This window comes from Cetorhinus maximus, unplaced genomic scaffold, assembly GCF_964194155.1.
Source record: "Cetorhinus maximus unplaced genomic scaffold, sCetMax3.hap1.1 HAP1_SCAFFOLD_2125, whole genome shotgun sequence".
Lineage (NCBI taxonomy): Eukaryota > Metazoa > Chordata > Chondrichthyes > Lamniformes > Cetorhinidae > Cetorhinus > Cetorhinus maximus.
This window is the reverse complement of record NW_027598064.1, coordinates 2,501-21,036: the sequence shown is the minus strand read 5'-3', so window position 1 is coordinate 21,036 and position 18,536 is coordinate 2,501. Positions and strand designations below refer to the sequence as shown.

Genomic DNA, 18,536 nt, shown 5'->3' with positions numbered 1-18,536 from the left:
GTAACTGTACAGAGTCACTGTTTATTCAGCAGGGTAAGGGTCACTCACTGTGTAACTGTACAGAGTCAGTGTTTATTCAGGGTAAGGGTCACTCACTGTGTAACTGTACAGAGTCACTCTTTATTCAGCAGGGTAAGGGTCACTCACTGTGTAACTGTACAGAGTCACTGTTTATTCAGGGTAAGGGTCACTCACTGTGTAACTGTACAGAGTCACTCTTTATTCAGCAGGGTAAGGATCACTCACTGTGTAACTGTACAGAGTCACTGTTTATTCAGGGTAAGGGTCACTCACTGTGTAACTGTACAGAGTCACTGCTTATTCAGGGTAAGGATCACTCACTGTGTAACTGCACAGAGTCACTGTTTATTCAGGGTAAGGATCACTCACTGTGTAACTGTACAGAGTCACTGTTTATTCAGCAAAGTAAGGGTCACTCACTGTGAAACTGTACAGAGTCACTGTTTATTCAGCAGGGTAAGGGTCACTCACTGTGTCACTGTACAGAGTCACTATTTATTCAGGGTAAGGGTCACTCACTGTGTAACTGTACAGAGTCACTGTTTATTCAGCAGGGTAAGGGTCACTCACTGTGTAACTGTACAGAGTCAGTGTTTATTCAGGGTAAGGGTCACTCACTGTGTAACTGTACAGAGTCACTGTTTATTCAGGGTAAGGGTCACTCACTGTGTAATTGTACAGAGTCACTGTTTATTCAGGGTAAGGATCACTCACTGTGTAACTGTACAGAATCACTGTTTATTCAGGGTAAGGGTCACTCACTGTGTAACTGTACAGAGTCACTGTTTATTCAGCAGGGTAAGGATCATTCACTGTGTAACTGTACAGAGTCACTGTTTATTCAGGGTAAGGGTCACTCACTGTGTAACTGTACAGAGTCACTGTTTATTCAGCAGGGTAAGGGTCACTCACTGTGTAACTGTGCAGAGTCACTGTTTATTCAGTGTAAGGATCACTCACTGTGTAACTGTACAGAGTCACTGTTTATTCAGCAGGGTAAGGGTCACTCACTGTGTAACTGTAGAGAGTCACTGTTTATTCAGGGTAAGGATCACTCACTGTGTAACTGTACAGAGTCACTGTTTATTCAGGGTAAGGATCACTCACTGTGTAACTGTACAGAGTCACTGTTTATTCAGGGTAAGGGTCACTCACTGTGTAACTGTACAGAGTCACTGTTTATTCAGCAGGGTGAGGGTCACTCACTGTATAACTGTGCAGAGTCACTGTTTATTCAGCAGGGTAAGGATCACTCACTGTGTAACTGTACAGAGTCACTGTTTATTCAGGGTAAGGATCACTCACTCTGTAACTGTACAGAGTCACTGTTTATTCAGCAGGGTAAGGGTCACTCACTGTGTAACTGTACAGAGTCACTGTTTATTCAGCAGGGTGAGGGTCACTCACTGTATAACTGTACAGAGTCACTGTTTATTCAGCAGGGTAAGGATCACTCACTGTGTAACTGTACAGAGTCACTGTTTATTCAGGGTAAGGGTCACTCACTGTGTAACTGTACAGAGTCACTGTTTATTCAGGGTGAGGGTCACTCACTGTGTAACTGTACAGAGTCACTGTTTATTCAGGGTAAGGATCACTCACTGTGTAACTGTACAGAGTCACTGTTTATTCAGGGTAAGGATCACTCACTCTGTAACTGTACAGAGTCACTGTTTATTCAGCAGGGTAAGGATCACTCACTGTGTAACTGTACAGAGTCACTGTTTATTCAGGGTAAGGATCACTCACTCTGTAACTGTACAGAGTCACTGTTTATTCAGCAGGGTAATGATCATCACTGTGTAACTGTACAGAGTCACTGTTTATTCAGGGCAAGGGTCACTCACTGTGTAACTGTACAGAGTCACTGTTTATTCAAGGTAAGGCTCACTCACTGTGTAACTGTACAGAGTCACTGTTTATTCAGCAGGGTAAGGGTCACTCACTGTGTAACTGTACAGAGTCACTGTTTATTCAGCAGGGTAAGGATCACTCAATGTGTAACTGTACAGAGTCACTGTTTATTCAGCAGGGTGAGGGTCACTCACTGTGTAACTGTACAGAGTCACTGTTTATTCAGCAGGGTAAGGATCTCTCACTGTGTAACTGTACAGAGTCACTGTTTATTCAGCAGGGTAAGGGTCACTCACTGTGTAACTGTACAGAGTCACTGTTTATTCAGGGTAAGGGTCACTCACTGTGTAACTGTACACAGTCACTGTTTATTCAGGGTAAGGGTCACTCACTGTGTAACTGTACAGAGTCACTGTTTATTCAGCAGGGTGAGGGTCACTCACTGTGCAACTGTACAGAGTCACTGTTTATTCAGGGTAAGGGTAACTCACTGTGTAACTGTACAGAGTCACTGTTTATTCAGCAGGGTAAGGATCACTCACTGTGTAACTGTACAGAGTCACTGTTTATTCAGGGTAAGGGTCACTCACTGTGTAACTGTACAGAGTCACTATTTATTCAGCAGGGTAAGGGTCACTCACTGTGTAACTGTACAGAGTCACTGTTTATTCAGGGTATGGATCACTCACTGTGTAACTGTACAGAGTCACTGTTTATTCAGGGTATGGATCACTCACTGTGTAACTGTACAGAGTCACTGTTTATTCAGGGTAAGGATCGTCACTGTGTAACTGTACAGAGTCACTGTTTATACAGCAGGGTAAGGGTCACTCACTGTGTAACTGTACAGAGTCACTGTTTATTCAGCAGGGTAAGGGTCACTCACTGTGTAACTGTACAGAGTCACTGTTTATTCAGGGTAAGGGTCACTCACTGTGAAACTGTACAGAGTCACTGTTTATTCAGGGTAAGGGTCACTCACTGTGTAACTGTACAGAGTCACTGTTTATTCAGGGTAAGGATCACTCACTGTGTCACTGTACAGAGTCACTGTTTATTCAGCAGGGTAAGGGTCACTCACTGTGTAACTGTACAGAGTCACTGTTTATTCAGGGTAAGGATCACTCACTGTGTAACTGTACAGAGTCACTGTTTATTCAGCAGGGTAAGGGTCACTCACTGTGTAACTGTACAGAGTCACTGTTTATTCAGGGTCAGGGTCACTCACTGTGTAACTGTACAGAGTCACTGTTTATTCAGGGTAAGGATCGTCACTGTGTAACTGTACAGATTCACTGTTTATTCAGGGTAAGGATCACTCACTGTGTAACTGTACAGAGTCACTGTTTATTCAGGGTAAGGATCACTCACTGTGTAACTGTACAGAGTCACTGTTTATTCAGGGTAAGGATCGTCACTGTGTAACTGTACAGAGTCACTGTTTATACAGCAGGGTAAGGGTCACTCACTGTGTAACTGTACAGAGTCACTGTTTATTCAGGGTAAGGATCACTCACTGTGTAACTGTACAGAGTCACTGTTTATTCAGGGTAAGGATCACTCACTGTGTAACTGTACAGAGTCACTGTTTATTCAGGGTAAGGATCACTCACTGTGTAACTGTACAGAGTCACTGTTTATTCAGGGTAAGGGTCACTCATTGTGTCACTGTACAGAGTCACTGTTTATTCAGGGTAAGGGTCACTCACTGTGTAACTGTACAGAGTCACTGTTTATTCAGGGTAAGGATCACTCACTGTGTAACTGTACAGAGTCACTGTTTATTCAGGGTAAGGATCGTCACTGTGTAACTGTACAGAGTCACTGTTTATACAGCAGGGTAAGGGTCACTCACTGTGTAACTGTACAGAGTCACTGTTTATTCAGGGTAAGGATCACTCACTGTGTAACTGTACAGAGTCACTGTTTATTCAGGGTAAGGATCACTCACTGTGTAACTGTACAGAGTCACTGTTTATTCAGGGTAAGGATCACTCACTGTGTAACTGTACAGAGTCACTGTTTATTCAGGGTAAGGGGCACTCACTGTGTCACTGTACAGAGTCACTGTTTATTCAGGGTAAGGGTCACTCACTGTGTAACTGTACAGAGTCACTGTTTATTCAGGGTAAGGGTCACTCACTGTGTAACTGTACAGAGTCACTGTTTATTCAGGGTAAGGATCGTCACTGTGTAACTGTACAGAGTCACTGTTTATACAGCAGGGTAAGGGTCACTCACTGTGTCACTGTACAGAGTCACTGTTTATTCAGGGTAAGGGTTACTCACTGTGTAACTGAACAGAGTCACTGTTTATTCAGGGTAAGGGTCACTCACTGTGTAACTGTACAGAGTCACTGTTTATTCAGGGTAAGGGTCACTCACTGTGTAACTGTACAGAGTCACTGTTTATTCAGCAGGGTGAGGGTCACTCATTGTGTAACTGTACAGAGTCACTGTTTATTCAGGGTAAGGATCACTCACTGTGTCACTGTACAGAGTCACTGTTTATTCAGCAGGGTAAGGGTCACTCACTGTGTCACTGTACAGAGTCACTGTTTATTCAGGGTAAGGATCGTCACTGTGTAACTGTACAGAGTCACTGTTTATACAGCAGGGTAAGGGTCACTCACTGTGTCACTGTACAGAGTCACTGTTTATTCAGGGTAAGGGTTACTCACTGTGTCACTGTACAGAGTCACTGTTTATTCAGGGTAAGGGTCATTCACTGTGTAACTGTACAGAGTCAGTGTTTATTCAGGGTAAGGGTCACTCACTGTGTAACTGTACAGAGTCACTGTTTATTCAGGGTAAGGGTCACTCACTGTGTCACTGTAAAGAGTCACTGTTTATTCAGGGTCAGGATCACTCACTGTGTAACTGTATAGAGTCACTGTTTATTCAGGGTAAGGATCACTCACTGTGTAACTGTACAGAGTCACTGTTTATACAGCAGGGTAAGGGTCACTCACTGTGTAACTGTACAGAGTCACTGTTTATTCAGGGTAAGGATCACTCACTGTGTAACTGTACAGAGTCACTGTTTATTGAGGGTAAGGGTCACTCACTGTGTAACTGTACAGAGTCAGTGTTTATTCAGCAGGGTAAGGATCACTCACTGTGTCACTGTACAGAGTCGCTGTTTATTCAGGGTAAGGATCACTCACTGTGTAACTGTACAGAGTCACTGTTTATTCAGCAGGGTAAGGGTCACTCACTGTGTCACTGTACAGAGTCACTGTTTATTCAGGGTAAGGATCACTCACTGTGTCACTGTACAGAGTCACTGTTTATACAGCAGGGTGAGGATCACTCACTGTGTAACTTTACAGAGTCACTGTTTATTCAGCAGGGTAAGGGTCACTCACTGTGTCACTGTACAGAGTCACTGTTTATTCAGGGTAAGGATCACTCACTGTGTCACTGTACAGAGTCACTGTTTATACAGCAGGGTGAGGATCACTCACTGTGTAACTGTACAGAGTCACTGTTTATTCAGGGTAAGGATCACTCACTGTGTAACTGTACAGAGTCACTGTTTATTCAGCAGGGTAAGGGTCACTCACTGTGTCACTGTACAGAGTCACTGTTTATTCAGGGTAAGGATCACTCACTGTGTCACTGTACAGAGTCACTGTTTATACAGCAGGGTGAGGATCACTCACTGTGTAACTTTACAGAGTCACTGTTTATTCAGCAGGGTAAGGGTCACTCACTGTGTCACTGTACAGAGTCACTGTTTATTCAGGGTAAGGGTCACTCACTGTGTAACTGTACAGAGTCACTGGTTATACAGCAGGGTAAGGGTCATTCACTGTGTAACTGTACAGAGTCACTGTTTATTCAGGGTAAGGGTCACTCACTGTGTAACTGTACAGAGTCACTGTTTATTCAGGGTAAGGGTCACTCACTGTGTCACTGTACAGAGTCACTGTTTATTCAGGGTAAGGATCACTCACTGTGTAACTGTACAGAGTCACTGTTTATTCAGGGTAAGGGTCACTCACTGTGTAACTGTACAGAGTCACTGTTTATTCAGGGTAAGGGTCACTCACTGTGTAACTGTACAGAGTCACTGTTTATTCAGCAGGGTAAGGGTCACTCACTGTGTAACTGTACAGAGTCAGTGTTTATTCAGGGTAAGGGTCACTCACTGTGTAACTGTACAGAGTCACTGTTTATTCAGGGTAAGGGTCATTCACTGTGTAACTGTACAGAGTCACTGTTTATTCAGGGTAAGGGTCACTCACTGTGTAACTGTACAGAGTCACTGTTTATTCAGAAGGGTAAGGATCATTCACTGTGTAACTGTACAGAGTCTCTGTTTATTCAGGGAAAGGGTCACTCACTGTGTAACTGTACAGAGTCACTGTTTATTCAGCAGGGTAAGGGTCACTCACTGTGTAACTGTACACAGTCACTGTTTATTCAGTGTAAGGATCACTCACTGTGTAACTGTACAGAGTCACTGTTTATTCAGGGTAAGGGTTACTCACTGTGTAACTGTACAGAGTCACTGTTTATTCAGGGTAAGGATCACTCACTGTGTAACTGCACAGAGTCAATGTTTATTCAGGGTAAGGATCACTCACTGTGTAACTGTACAGAGTCACTGTTCATTCAGCAGGGTAAGGGTCACTCACTGTGTAACTGTACAGAGTCACTCATTATTCAGCAGGGTAAGGGTCACTCACTGTGTAACTGTACAGAGTCACTGTTTATTCAGGGTAAGGGTCACTCACTGTGTAACTGTACAGAGTCACTGTTTATTCAGCAGGGTAAGGGTCACTCACTGTGTAACTGTACACAGTCACTGTTTATTCAGTGTAAGGATCACTCACTGTGTAACTGTACAGAGTCACTGTTTATTCAGGGTAAGGGTCACTCACTGTGTAACTGTACAGAGTCACTGTTTATTCAGGGTAAGGATCACTCACTGTGTAACTGTACAGAGTCACTGTTCATTCAGCAGGGTAAGGGTCACTCACTGTGTAACTGTACAGAGTCACTGTTTATTCAGCAGGGTAAGGGTCACTCACCTTGTAACTGTACAGAGTCACTGTTTATTCAGGGTAAGGGTCACTCACTGTGTAACTGTACAGAGTCACTGTTTATTCAGCAGGGTAAGGGTCACTCACTGTGTAACTGTACAGAGTCAGTGTTTATTCAGGGTAAGGGTCACTCACTGTGTAACTGTACAGAGTCACTCTTTATTCAGCAGGGTAAGGGTCACTCACTGTGTAACTGTACAGAGTCACTGTTTATTCAGGGTAAGGGTCACTCACTGTGTAACTGTACAGAGTCACTCTTTATTCAGCAGGGTAAGGATCACTCACTGTGTAACTGTACAGAGTCACTGTTTATTCAGGGTAAGGGTCACTCACTGTGTAACTGTACAGAGTCACTGCTTATTCAGGGTAAGGATCACTCACTGTGTAACTGCACAGAGTCACTGTTTATTCAGGGTAAGGATCACTCACTGTGTAACTGTACAGAGTCACTGTTTATTCAGCAAAGTAAGGGTCACTCACTGTGAAACTGTACAGAGTCACTGTTTATTCAGCAGGGTAAGGGTCACTCACTGTGTCACTGTACAGAGTCACTATTTATTCAGGGTAAGGGTCACTCACTGTGTAACTGTACAGAGTCACTGTTTATTCAGCAGGGTAAGGGTCACTCACTGTGTAACTGTACAGAGTCAGTGTTTATTCAGGGTAAGGGTCACTCACTGTGTAACTGTACAGAGTCACTGTTTATTCAGGGTAAGGGTCACTCACTGTGTAATTGTACAGAGTCACTGTTTATTCAGGGTAAGGATCACTCACTGTGTAACTGTACAGAATCACTGTTTATTCAGGGTAAGGGTCACTCACTGTGTAACTGTACAGAGTCACTGTTTATTCAGCAGGGTAAGGATCATTCACTGTGTAACTGTACAGAGTCACTGTTTATTCAGGGTAAGGGTCACTCACTGTGTAACTGTACAGAGTCACTGTTTATTCAGCAGGGTAAGGGTCACTCACTGTGTAACTGTACAGAGTCACTGTTTATTCAGTGTAAGGATCACTCACTGTGTAACTGTACAGAGTCACTGTTTATTCAGCAGGGTAAGGGTCACTCACTGTGTAACTGTAGAGAGTCACTGTTTATTCAGGGTAAGGATCACTCACTGTGTAACTGTACAGAGTCACTGTTTATTCAGGGTAAGGATCACTCACTGTGTAACTGTACAGAGTCACTGTTTATTCAGGGTAAGGGTCACTCACTGTGTAACTGTACAGAGTCACTGTTTATTCAGCAGGGTGAGGGTCACTCACTGTATAACTGTGCAGAGTCACTGTTTATTCAGCAGGGTAAGGATCACTCACTGTGTAACTGTACAGAGTCACTGTTTATTCAGGGTAAGGATCACTCACTCTGTAACTGTACAGAGTCACTGTTTATTCAGCAGGGTAAGGGTCACTCACTGTGTAACTGTACAGAGTCACTGTTTATTCAGCAGGGTGAGGGTCACTCACTGTATAACTGTACAGAGTCACTGTTTATTCAGCAGGGTAAGGATCACTCACTGTGTAACTGTACAGAGTCACTGTTTATTCAGGGTAAGGGTCACTCACTGTGTAACTGTACAGAGTCACTGTTTATTCAGGGTGAGGGTCACTCACTGTGTAACTGTACAGAGTCACTGTTTATTCAGGGTAAGGATCACTCACTGTGTAACTGTACAGAGTCACTGTTTATTCAGGGTAAGGATCACTCACTGTGTAACTGTACAGAGTCACTGTTTATTCAGCAGGGTAAGGATCACTCACTGTGTAACTGTACAGAGTCACTGTTTATTCAGGGTAAGGATCACTCACTCTGTAACTGTACAGAGTCACTGTTTATTCAGCAGGGTAATGATCATCACTGTGTAACTGTACAGAGTCACTGTTTAGTCAGGGTAAGGATCACTCACTGTGTAACTGTACAGAGTCACTGTATATTCAGGGTAAGGATCACTCACTGTGTAACTGTACAGAGTCACTGTTTATTCAGGGTAATGGTCACTCACTGTGTAACTGTACAGAGTCACTGTTTATTCAGGGTAAGGATCACTCACTGTGTAACTGTACAGAGTCACTGTTTATTCAGGGTAAGGATCACTCACTGTGTAACTGTACAGAGTCACTGTTTATTCAGGGTAAGGATCACTCACTGTGTAACTGTACAGAGTCACTGTTTATTCAGGGTAATGGTCACTCACTGTGTAACTGTACAGAGTCACTGTTTATTCAGCAGGGTAAGGGTCACTCACTGTGTAACTGTACAGAGTCACTGTTTATTCAGGGTAAGGATCACTCACTGTGTAACTGTACAGAGTCACTGTTTATTCAGCAGGGTAAGGGTCACTCACTGTGTAACTGTACAGAGTCACTGTTTATTCAGGGTGAGGGTCACTCACTGTGTAACTGTACAGAGTAACTGTTTATTCAGGGTAAGGATCACTCACTGTGTAACTGTACAGAGTCACTGTTCATTCAGGGTAAGGGTCACTCACTGTGTCACTGTACAGAGTCACTGTTTATTCAGGGTAAGGATCACTCACTGTGTAACTGTACAGAGTCACTGTTTATTCAGGGTAAGGATCACTCACTGTGTAACTGTACAGAGTCACTGTTTATTCAGGGTAAGGATCACTCACTGTGTAACTGTACAGAGTCACTGTTTATTCAGCAGGGTAAGGGTCACTCACTGTGTAACTGTACAGAGTCACTGTTTATTCAGGGTGAGGGTCACTCACTGTGTAACTGTACAGAGTCAGTGTTTATTCAGCAGGGTAAGGATCACTCACTGTGTAACTGTACAGAGTCACTGTTTATTCAGGGTAAGGGTCACTCACTGTGTCACTGTACAGAGTCACTGTTTATTCAGGGTAAGGATCACTCACTGTGTAACTGTACAGAGTCACTGTTTATTCAGGGTAAGGGTCATTCACTGTGTAACTGTACAGAGTCACTGTTTATTCAGGGTAAGGGTCACTCACTGTGTAACTGTACAGAGTCACTGTTTATTCAGGGTAAGGATCACTCACTGTGTAACTGTACAGAGTCACTGTTTATTCAGGGTAAGGATCACTCACTGTGTAACTGTACAGAGTCACTGTTTATTCAGGGTAAGGATCACTCACTGTGTAACTGTACAGAGTCACTGTTTATTCAGGGTAAGGGTCACTCACTGTGTCACTGTACAGAGTCACTGTTTATTCAGGGTAAGGGTCACTCACTGTGTAACTGTACAGAGTCACTGTTTATTCAGCAGGGTAAGGATCACTCACTGTGTAACTGTACAGAGTCACTGTTTATTCAGCAGGGTAAGGATCACTCACTGTGTCACTGTACAGAGTCACTGTTTATTCAGGGTAAGGATCACTCACTGTGTAACTGTACAGAGTCACTGTTTATTCAGGGTAAGGTCACTCACTGTGTAACTGTACAGAGTCACTGTTTATTCAGGGTAAGGAAAACTCACTGTGTAACTGTACAGAGTCACTGTTTATTCAGGGTAAGGATCACCCACTGTGTAACTGTACAGAGTCACTGTTTATTCAGGGTAAGGATCACTCACTGTGTAACTGTACAGAGTCACTGTTTATTCAGGGTAAGGATCACTCACTGTGTAACTGTACAGAGTCACTGTTTATTCAGGGTAAGGGTCATTCACTGTGTAACTGTACAGAGTCACTGTTTATTCAGGGTAAGGATCACCCACTGTGTCACTGTACAGAGTCACTGTTTATTCAGGGTAAGGGTCACTCACTGTGTAACTGTACAGAGTCACTGTTTATTCAGGGTAAGGATCACCCACTGTGTAACTGTACAGAGTCACTGTTTATTCAGCAGGGTAAGGGTCACTCACTGTGTAACTGTACAGAGTCACTGTTTATTCAGCAGGTTAAGGATCACTCACTGTGTAACTGTACAGAGTCACTGTTTATTCAGCAGGTTAAGGATCACTCACTGTGTAACTGTACAGAGTCACTGTTTATTCAGCAGGGTAAGGGTCATTCACTGTGTAACTGTACAGAGTCACTGTTTATTCAGGGTAAGGGTCACTCACTGTGTCACTGTACAGAGTCACTGTTTATTCAGGGTAAGGGTCACTCACTGTGTAACTGTACAGAGTCACTGTTTATTCAGCAGGGTAAGGATCACTCACTGTGTAACTGTACAGAGTCACTGTTTATTCAGGGTAAGGATCACTCACTGTGTAACTGTACAGAGTCACTGTTTAATCAGGGTAAGGGTCACTCACTGTGTAACTGTACAGAGTCACTGTTTATTCAGGGTAAGGATCACTCACTGTGTAACTGTACAGAGTCACTGTTTATTCAGGGTAAGGGTCACTCACTGTGTCACTGTACAGAGTCACTGTTTATTCAGGGTAAGGGTCACTCACTGTGTAACTGTACAGAGTCACTGTTTATTCAGCAGGGTAAGGATCACTCACTGTGTAACTGTACAGAGTCACTGTTTATTCAGCAGGGTAAGGATCACTCACTGTGTCACTGTACAGTCACTGTTTATTCAGGGTAAGGGTCACTCACTGTGTAACTGTACAGAGTCACTGTTTATTCAGGGTAAGGATCACTCACTGTGTAACTGTACAGAGTCACTGTTTATTCAGGGTAAGGATCACTCACTGTGTAACTGTACAGAGTCACTGTTTATTCAGCAGGGTAAGGATCACTCACTGTGTAACTGTACAGAGTCACTGTTTATTCAGGGTAAGGATCACTCACTCTGTAACTGTACAGAGTCACTGTTTATTCAGCAGGGTAATGATCGTCACTGTGTAACTGTACAGAGTCACTGTTTAGTCAGGGTAAGGATCACTCACTGTGTAACTGTACAGAGTCACTGTATATTCAGGGTAAGGATCACTCACTGTGTAACTGTACAGAGTCACTGTTTATTCAGGGTAATGGTCACTCACTGTGTAACTGTACAGAGTCACTGTTTATTCAGGGTAAGGATCACTCACTGTGTAACTGTACAGAGTCACTGTTTATTCAGGGTAAGGATCACTCACTGTGTAACTGTACAGAGTCACTGTTTATTCAGGGTAAGGATCACTCACTGTGTAACTGTACAGAGTCACTGTTTATTCAGGGTAATGGTCACTCACTGTGTAACTGTACAGAGTCACTGTTTATTCAGCAGGGTAAGGGTCACTCACTGTGTAACTGTACAGAGTCACTGTTTATTCAGGGTAAGGATCACTCACTGTGTAACTGTACAGAGTCACTGTTTATTCAGCAGGGTAAGGGTCACTCACTGTGTAACTGTACAGAGTCACTGTTTATTCAGGGTGAGGGTCACTCACTGTGTAACTGTACAGAGTAACTGTTTATTCAGGGTAAGGATCACTCACTGTGTAACTGTACAGAGTCACTGTTTATTCAGGGTAAGGATCACTCACTGTGTAACTGTACAGAGTCACTGTTTATTCAGGGTAAGGATCACTCACTGTGTAACTGTACAGAGTCACTGTTTATTCAGGGTAATGGTCACTCACTGTGTAACTGTACAGAGTCACTGTTTATTCAGCAGGGTAAGGGTCACTCACTGTGTAACTGTACAGAGTCACTGTTTATTCAGGGTAAGGATCACTCACTGTGTAACTGTACAGAGTCACTGTTTATTCAGCAGGGTAAGGGTCACTCACTGTGTAACTGTACAGAGTCACTGTTTATTCAGGGTGAGGGTCACTCACTGTGTAACTGTACAGAGTCAGTGTTTATTCAGCAGGGTAAGGATCACTCACTGTGTAACTGTACAGAGTCACTGTTTATTCAGGGTAAGGGTCACTCACTGTGTCACTGTACAGAGTCACTGTTTATTCAGGGTAAGGATCACTCACTGTGTAACTGTACAGAGTCACTGTTTATTCAGGGTAAGGGTCATTCACTGTGTAACTGTACAGAGTCACTGTTTATTCAGGGTAAGGGTCACTCACTGTGTAACTGTACAGAGTCACTGTTTATTCAGGGTAAGGATCACTCACTGTGTAACTGTACAGAGTCACTGTTTATTCAGGGTAAGGATCACTCACTGTGTAACTGTACAGAGTCACTGTTTATTCAGGGTAAGGATCACTCACTGTGTAACTGTACAGAGTCACTGTTTATTCAGGGTAAGGGTCACTCACTGTGTCACTGTACAGAGTCACTGTTTATTCAGGGTAAGGGTCACTCACTGTGTAACTGTACAGAGTCACTGTTTATTCAGCAGGGTAAGGATCACTCACTGTGTAACTGTACAGAGTCACTGTTTATTCAGCAGGGTAAGGATCACTCACTGTGTCACTGTACAGAGTCACTGTTTATTCAGGGTAAGGGTCACTCACTGTGTAACTGTACAGAGTCACTGTTTATTCAGGGTAAGGATCACTCACTGTGTAACTGTACAGAGTCACTGTTTATTCAGGGTAAGGATCACTCACTGTGTAACTGTACAGAGTCACTGTTTATTCAGCAGGGTAAGGATCACTCACTGTGTAACTGTACAGAGTCACTGTTTATTCAGGGTAAGGATCACTCACTCTGTAACTGTACAGAGTCACTGTTTATTCAGCAGGGTAATGATCGTCACTGTGTAACTGTACAGAGTCACTGTTTAGTCAGGGTAAGGATCACTCACTGTGTAACTGTACAGAGTCACTGTATATTCAGGGTAAGGATCACTCACTGTGTAACTGTACAGAGTCACTGTTTATTCAGGGTAATGGTCACTCACTGTGTAACTGTACAGAGTCACTGTTTATTCAGGGTAAGGATCACTCACTGTGTAACTGTACAGAGTCACTGTTTATTCAGGGTAAGGATCACTCACTGTGTAACTGTACAGAGTCACTGTTTATTCAGGGTAAGGATCACTCACTGTGTAACTGTACAGAGTCACTGTTTATTCAGGGTAATGGTCACTCACTGTGTAACTGTACAGAGTCACTGTTTATTCAGCAGGGTAAGGGTCACTCACTGTGTAACTGTACAGAGTCACTGTTTATTCAGGGTAAGGATCACTCACTGTGTAACTGTACAGAGTCACTGTTTATTCAGCAGGGTAAGGGTCACTCACTGTGTAACTGTACAGAGTCACTGTTTATTCAGGGTGAGGGTCACTCACTGTGTAACTGTACAGAGTAACTGTTTATTCAGGGTAAGGATCACTCACTGTGTAACTGTACAGAGTCACTGTTTATTCAGGGTAAGGGTCACTCACTGTGTCACTGTACAGAGTCACTGTTTATTCAGGGTAAGGATCACTCACTGTGTAACTGTACAGAGTCACTGTTTATTCAGGGTAAGGATCACTCACTGTGTAACTGTACAGAGTCACTGTTTATTCAGGGTAAGGATCACTCACTGTGTAACTGTACAGAGTCACTGTTTATTCAGGGTAAGGTCACTCACTGTGTAACTGTACAGAGTCACTGTTTATTCAGGGTAAGGAAAACTCACTGTGTAACTGTACAGAGTCACTGTTTATTCAGGGTAAGGATCACCCACTGTGTAACTGTACAGAGTCACTGTTTATTCAGGGTAAGGATCACTCACTGTGTAACTGTACAGAGTCACTGTTTATTCAGGGTAAGGATCACTCACTGTGTAACTGTACAGAGTCACTGTTTATTCAGGGTAAGGGTCATTCACTGTGTAACTGTACAGAGTCACTGTTTATTCAGGGTAAGGATCACCCACTGTGTCACTGTACAGAGTCACTGTTTATTCAGGGTAAGGGTCACTCACTGTGTAACTGTACAGAGTCACTGTTTATTCAGGGTAAGGATCACCCACTGTGTAACTGTACAGAGTCACTGTTTATTCAGCAGGGTAAGGGTCACTCACTGTGTAACTGTACAGAGTCACTGTTTATTCAGCAGGTTAAGGATCACTCACTGTGTAACTGTACAGAGTCACTGTTTATTCAGCAGGTTAAGGATCACTCACTGTGTAACTGTACAGAGTCACTGTTTATTCAGCAGGGTAAGGGTCATTCACTGTGTAACTGTACAGAGTCACTGTTTATTCAGGGTAAGGGTCACTCACTGTGTCACTGTACAGAGTCACTGTTTATTCAGGGTAAGGGTCACTCACTGTGTAACTGTACAGAGTCACTGTTTATTCAGCAGGGTAAGGATCACTCACTGTGTAACTGTACAGAGTCACTGTTTATTCAGGGTAAGGATCACTCACTGTGTAACTGTACAGAGTCACTGTTTAATCAGGGTAAGGGTCACTCACTGTGTAACTGTACAGAGTCACTGTTTATTCAGGGTAAGGATCACTCACTGTGTAACTGTACAGAGTCACTGTTTATTCAGGGTAAGGATCACTCACTGTGTAACTGTACAGAGTCACTGTTTATTCAGGGTAAGGGTCACTTACTGTGTAACTGTACAGAGTCACTGTTTATTCAGGGTAAGGATCACTCACTGTGTAACTGTACAGAGTCACTGTTTATTCAGGGTAAGGGTCACTCACTGTGTAACTGTACAGAGTCACTGTTTATTCAGCAGGGTAAGGATCACTCACTGTGTAACTGTACAGAGTCACTGTTTATTCAGCAGGGTAAGGATCACTCACTGTGTCACTGTACAGAGTCACTGTTTATTCAGGGTAAGGGTCACTCACTGTGTAACTGTACAGAGTCACTGTTTATTCAGGGTAAGGATCACTCACTGTGTAACTGTACAGAGTCACTGTTTATTCAGCAGGGTAAGGATCACTCACTGTGTCACTGTACAGAGTCACTGTTTATTCAGGGTAAGGGTCACTCACTGTGTAACTGTACAGAGTCACTGTTTATTCAGGGTAAGGGTCACTCACTGTGTAACTGTACAGAGTCACTGTTTATTCAGGGTAAGGGTCACTCACTGTGTAACTGTACAGAGTCACTGTTTATTCAGGGTAAGGGTCACTCACTGTGTAACTGTACAGAGTCACTGTTTATTCAGCAGGGTAAGGATCGTCACTGTGTAACTGTACAGAGTCACTGTTTATTCAGCAGGGTAAGGATCGTCACTGTGTAACTGTACAGAGTCACTGTTTATTCAGCAGGGTGAGGGTCACTCACTGTCTAACTGTATAGAGTCACTGTTTATTCAGGATGGTAAGGATCACTCACTGTGTAACTGTACAGAGTCACTGTTTATTCAGCAGGGTAAGGATCACTCACTGTGTAACTGTACAGAGTCACTGTTTATTCAGGGTAAGGGTCACTCACTGTGTAACTGTACAGAGTCACTGTTTATTCAGGGTAAGGGTCACTCACTGTGTCACTGTACAGAGTCACTGTTTATTCAGGGTAAGGGTCACTCACTGTGTCACTGTACAGAGTCACTGTTTATTCAGGGTAAGGGTCACTCACTGTGTAACTGTACAGAGTCACTGTTTATTCAGCAGGGTAAGGGTCACTCACTGTGTAACTGTACAGAGTCACTGTTTATTCAGCAGGGTGAGGGTCACTCACTGTATAACGGCGATTGAGATCTCGCTTACCGGGTGAAGCCCTCCTTGCCGAAATCCAGGCCGGTGGGCACTAGTTTCACGTTGCGTTTCTTCAGTGCATAGTCCACCACCCACTCGTTCTCATCCACCTGGGGTTGGGGAAGGGAGACGGGAGAGGGTCAGTACAAACCGGCCCAGGTTTCGCTCGTGGAGTGGGGAGAGAGAGGGTTGGAGGGAGAGCCGCTCTCGCTGTGTCGGGCCCGACCTGAAACCCTCTCTTGTCTAGACGCCGGACCGGGCGCTGTAGCGTTGATCTACCCCACCCCCCCCTCCCTCCCTCACTCACTCTCCCACCCTCCGCCGGGGACTCTCGGTTTATCCCAGTGCAAAAGCGCAGGGGCCCCCGGGCGATTCGAGCCATTCCCCTCTCCCCACCCCCAAACCCCATCAGCGAACGCTGCTCGTGGGATCTTTCTCACCGTGACGGAGCACGTGCAGTAGACGAGGTACCCCCCGGTTTGAGAAGCGGCGTCCAGTGAGTCGATGGCGGAGAGGATAAGCTCCTTCTGCAGGTGGGCACAGCGCTTGATGTCCAGGTCGTCCTGCGTGTGAGAGAGAGAGAGAGAGAGACAGAGACAAAGGTAGTCAGGGCTTGGAGACAGAGAGAGAGAGACACGGGGAGGGGAGAGGAGGGAGAGAGAGAGACGGGGAGGAGAGAGGTGGGAGAGAGAGAGAAGGGGAGGAGAAGAGGAGGGAGAGAGACGGGGAGGAGAGAGGAGGGAGAGAGAGAGACGGGGAGGAGAGAGGTGGGAGAGAGAGAGACGGGGAGGAGAGAGGTGGGAGAGAGAGAGACGGGGAGGAGAGAGGTGGGAGAGAGAGAGACGGGGAGGAGAGAGGTGGGAGAGAGAGAGACGGGGAGGAGAGAGGTGGGAGAGAGAGACGGGGAGGAGAGAGAGAGAGAGGGAGAGAGAGACGGGTCGGAGAGAGGGGGGGAGAGAGAGAGAGAGAGAGAGAGAGAGAGACGGGGTGGAGAGAGGAGAGACAGGCTGGAGAGAGGGGGGAGAGAGAGAGACACGGGGTGGAGAGAGGATGGAGAGAGAGAGAGAGAGACGGGGTGGAGAGAGGAGGGAGAGAGAGAGACGGGGTGGAGAGAGAGAGAGAGAGAGAGAGAGAGACGGGGTGGAGAGAGGAGAGACAGGCTGGAGAGAGGAGAGAGAGAGAGAGAGACGGGGTGGAGAGAGGATGGAGAGAGAGAGAGAGAGACGGGGTGGAGAGAGGATGGAGAGAGAGAGACGGGGTGGAGAGAGGAGGGAGAGAGAGAGACGGGGTGGAGAGAGAGAGAGAGGGAGAGAGAGACGGGTCGGAGAGAGGGGGGGAGAGAGGAGAGAGAGAGAGAGAGGCAGGGCAAAGAGAGAGGGAGAGAGAGAGACGGGGAGGAGAGAGGGGGGGGAGAGAGAGACGGGGAGGAGAGAGGAGGGAGAGAGAGAGACGGGGAGGAGAGAGGGAGGGAGAGAGAGAGAGAGAGACGGGGCGGAGAGAGGGGGGGAGAGAGAGCGGGGAGGAGAGAGGAGGGAGAGAGAGAGAGACGGGAAGGAGAGAGGGGGGAGAGAGAGAGACGGGAAGGAGAGAGGGGGGAGAGAGAGAGAGACAGGAAGGAGAGAGGGGGGAGAGAGAGAGAGAGACACGGGAAGGAGAGAGGAGGGAGAGAGAGAGAGACGGGAAGGAGAGAGGGGGGGAGAGAGAGAGAGAGCGGGAAGGAGAGAGGGGGGAGAGAGAGAGAGACGGGAAGGAGAGAGGGGGAGAGAGAGAGACGGGAAGGAGAGAGGGGGGAGAGAGAGAGACAGGAAGGAGAGAGGGGGGAGAGAGAGAGACAGGAAGGAGAGAGGGGGGAGAGAGAGAGAGACAGGAAGGAGAGAGGGGGGAGAGAGAGAGAGACAGGAAGGAGAGAGGGGGGAGAGAGAGAGAGACGGGAAGGAGAGAGGGGGAGAGAGAGAGACGGGAAGGAGAGAGGGGGGAGAGAGAGAGAGACGGGAAGGAGAGAGGGGGGAGAGAGAGAGAGACGGGAAGGAGAGAGGGGGAGAGAGAGAGACGGGAAGGAGAGAGGGGGGAGAGAGAGAGAGACGGGAAGGAGAGAGGGGGGAGAGAGAGAGACGGGAAGGAGAGAGGGGGG

General features: G+C 45.5%; 1 protein-coding gene across 1 annotated transcript in view; it reads right to left on the bottom strand.

Annotated features, from left to right (window-relative positions):
• The window catches only part of LOC144677012 (28S rRNA (cytosine-C(5))-methyltransferase-like), a 51,859-nt gene that overhangs the window by 32,443 nt on the left and 880 nt on the right, over positions 1-18,536 (bottom strand). The window contains exons 2-3 of the mRNA XM_078537278.1: positions 16,846-16,968; positions 16,418-16,515 (exon numbers count right to left, since the gene is read on the bottom strand). Coding sequence (XP_078393404.1) covers positions 16,418-16,515; positions 16,846-16,968 — 221 coding nt within the window. The remainder of the gene's footprint in view (positions 1-16,417; positions 16,516-16,845; positions 16,969-18,536) is intronic.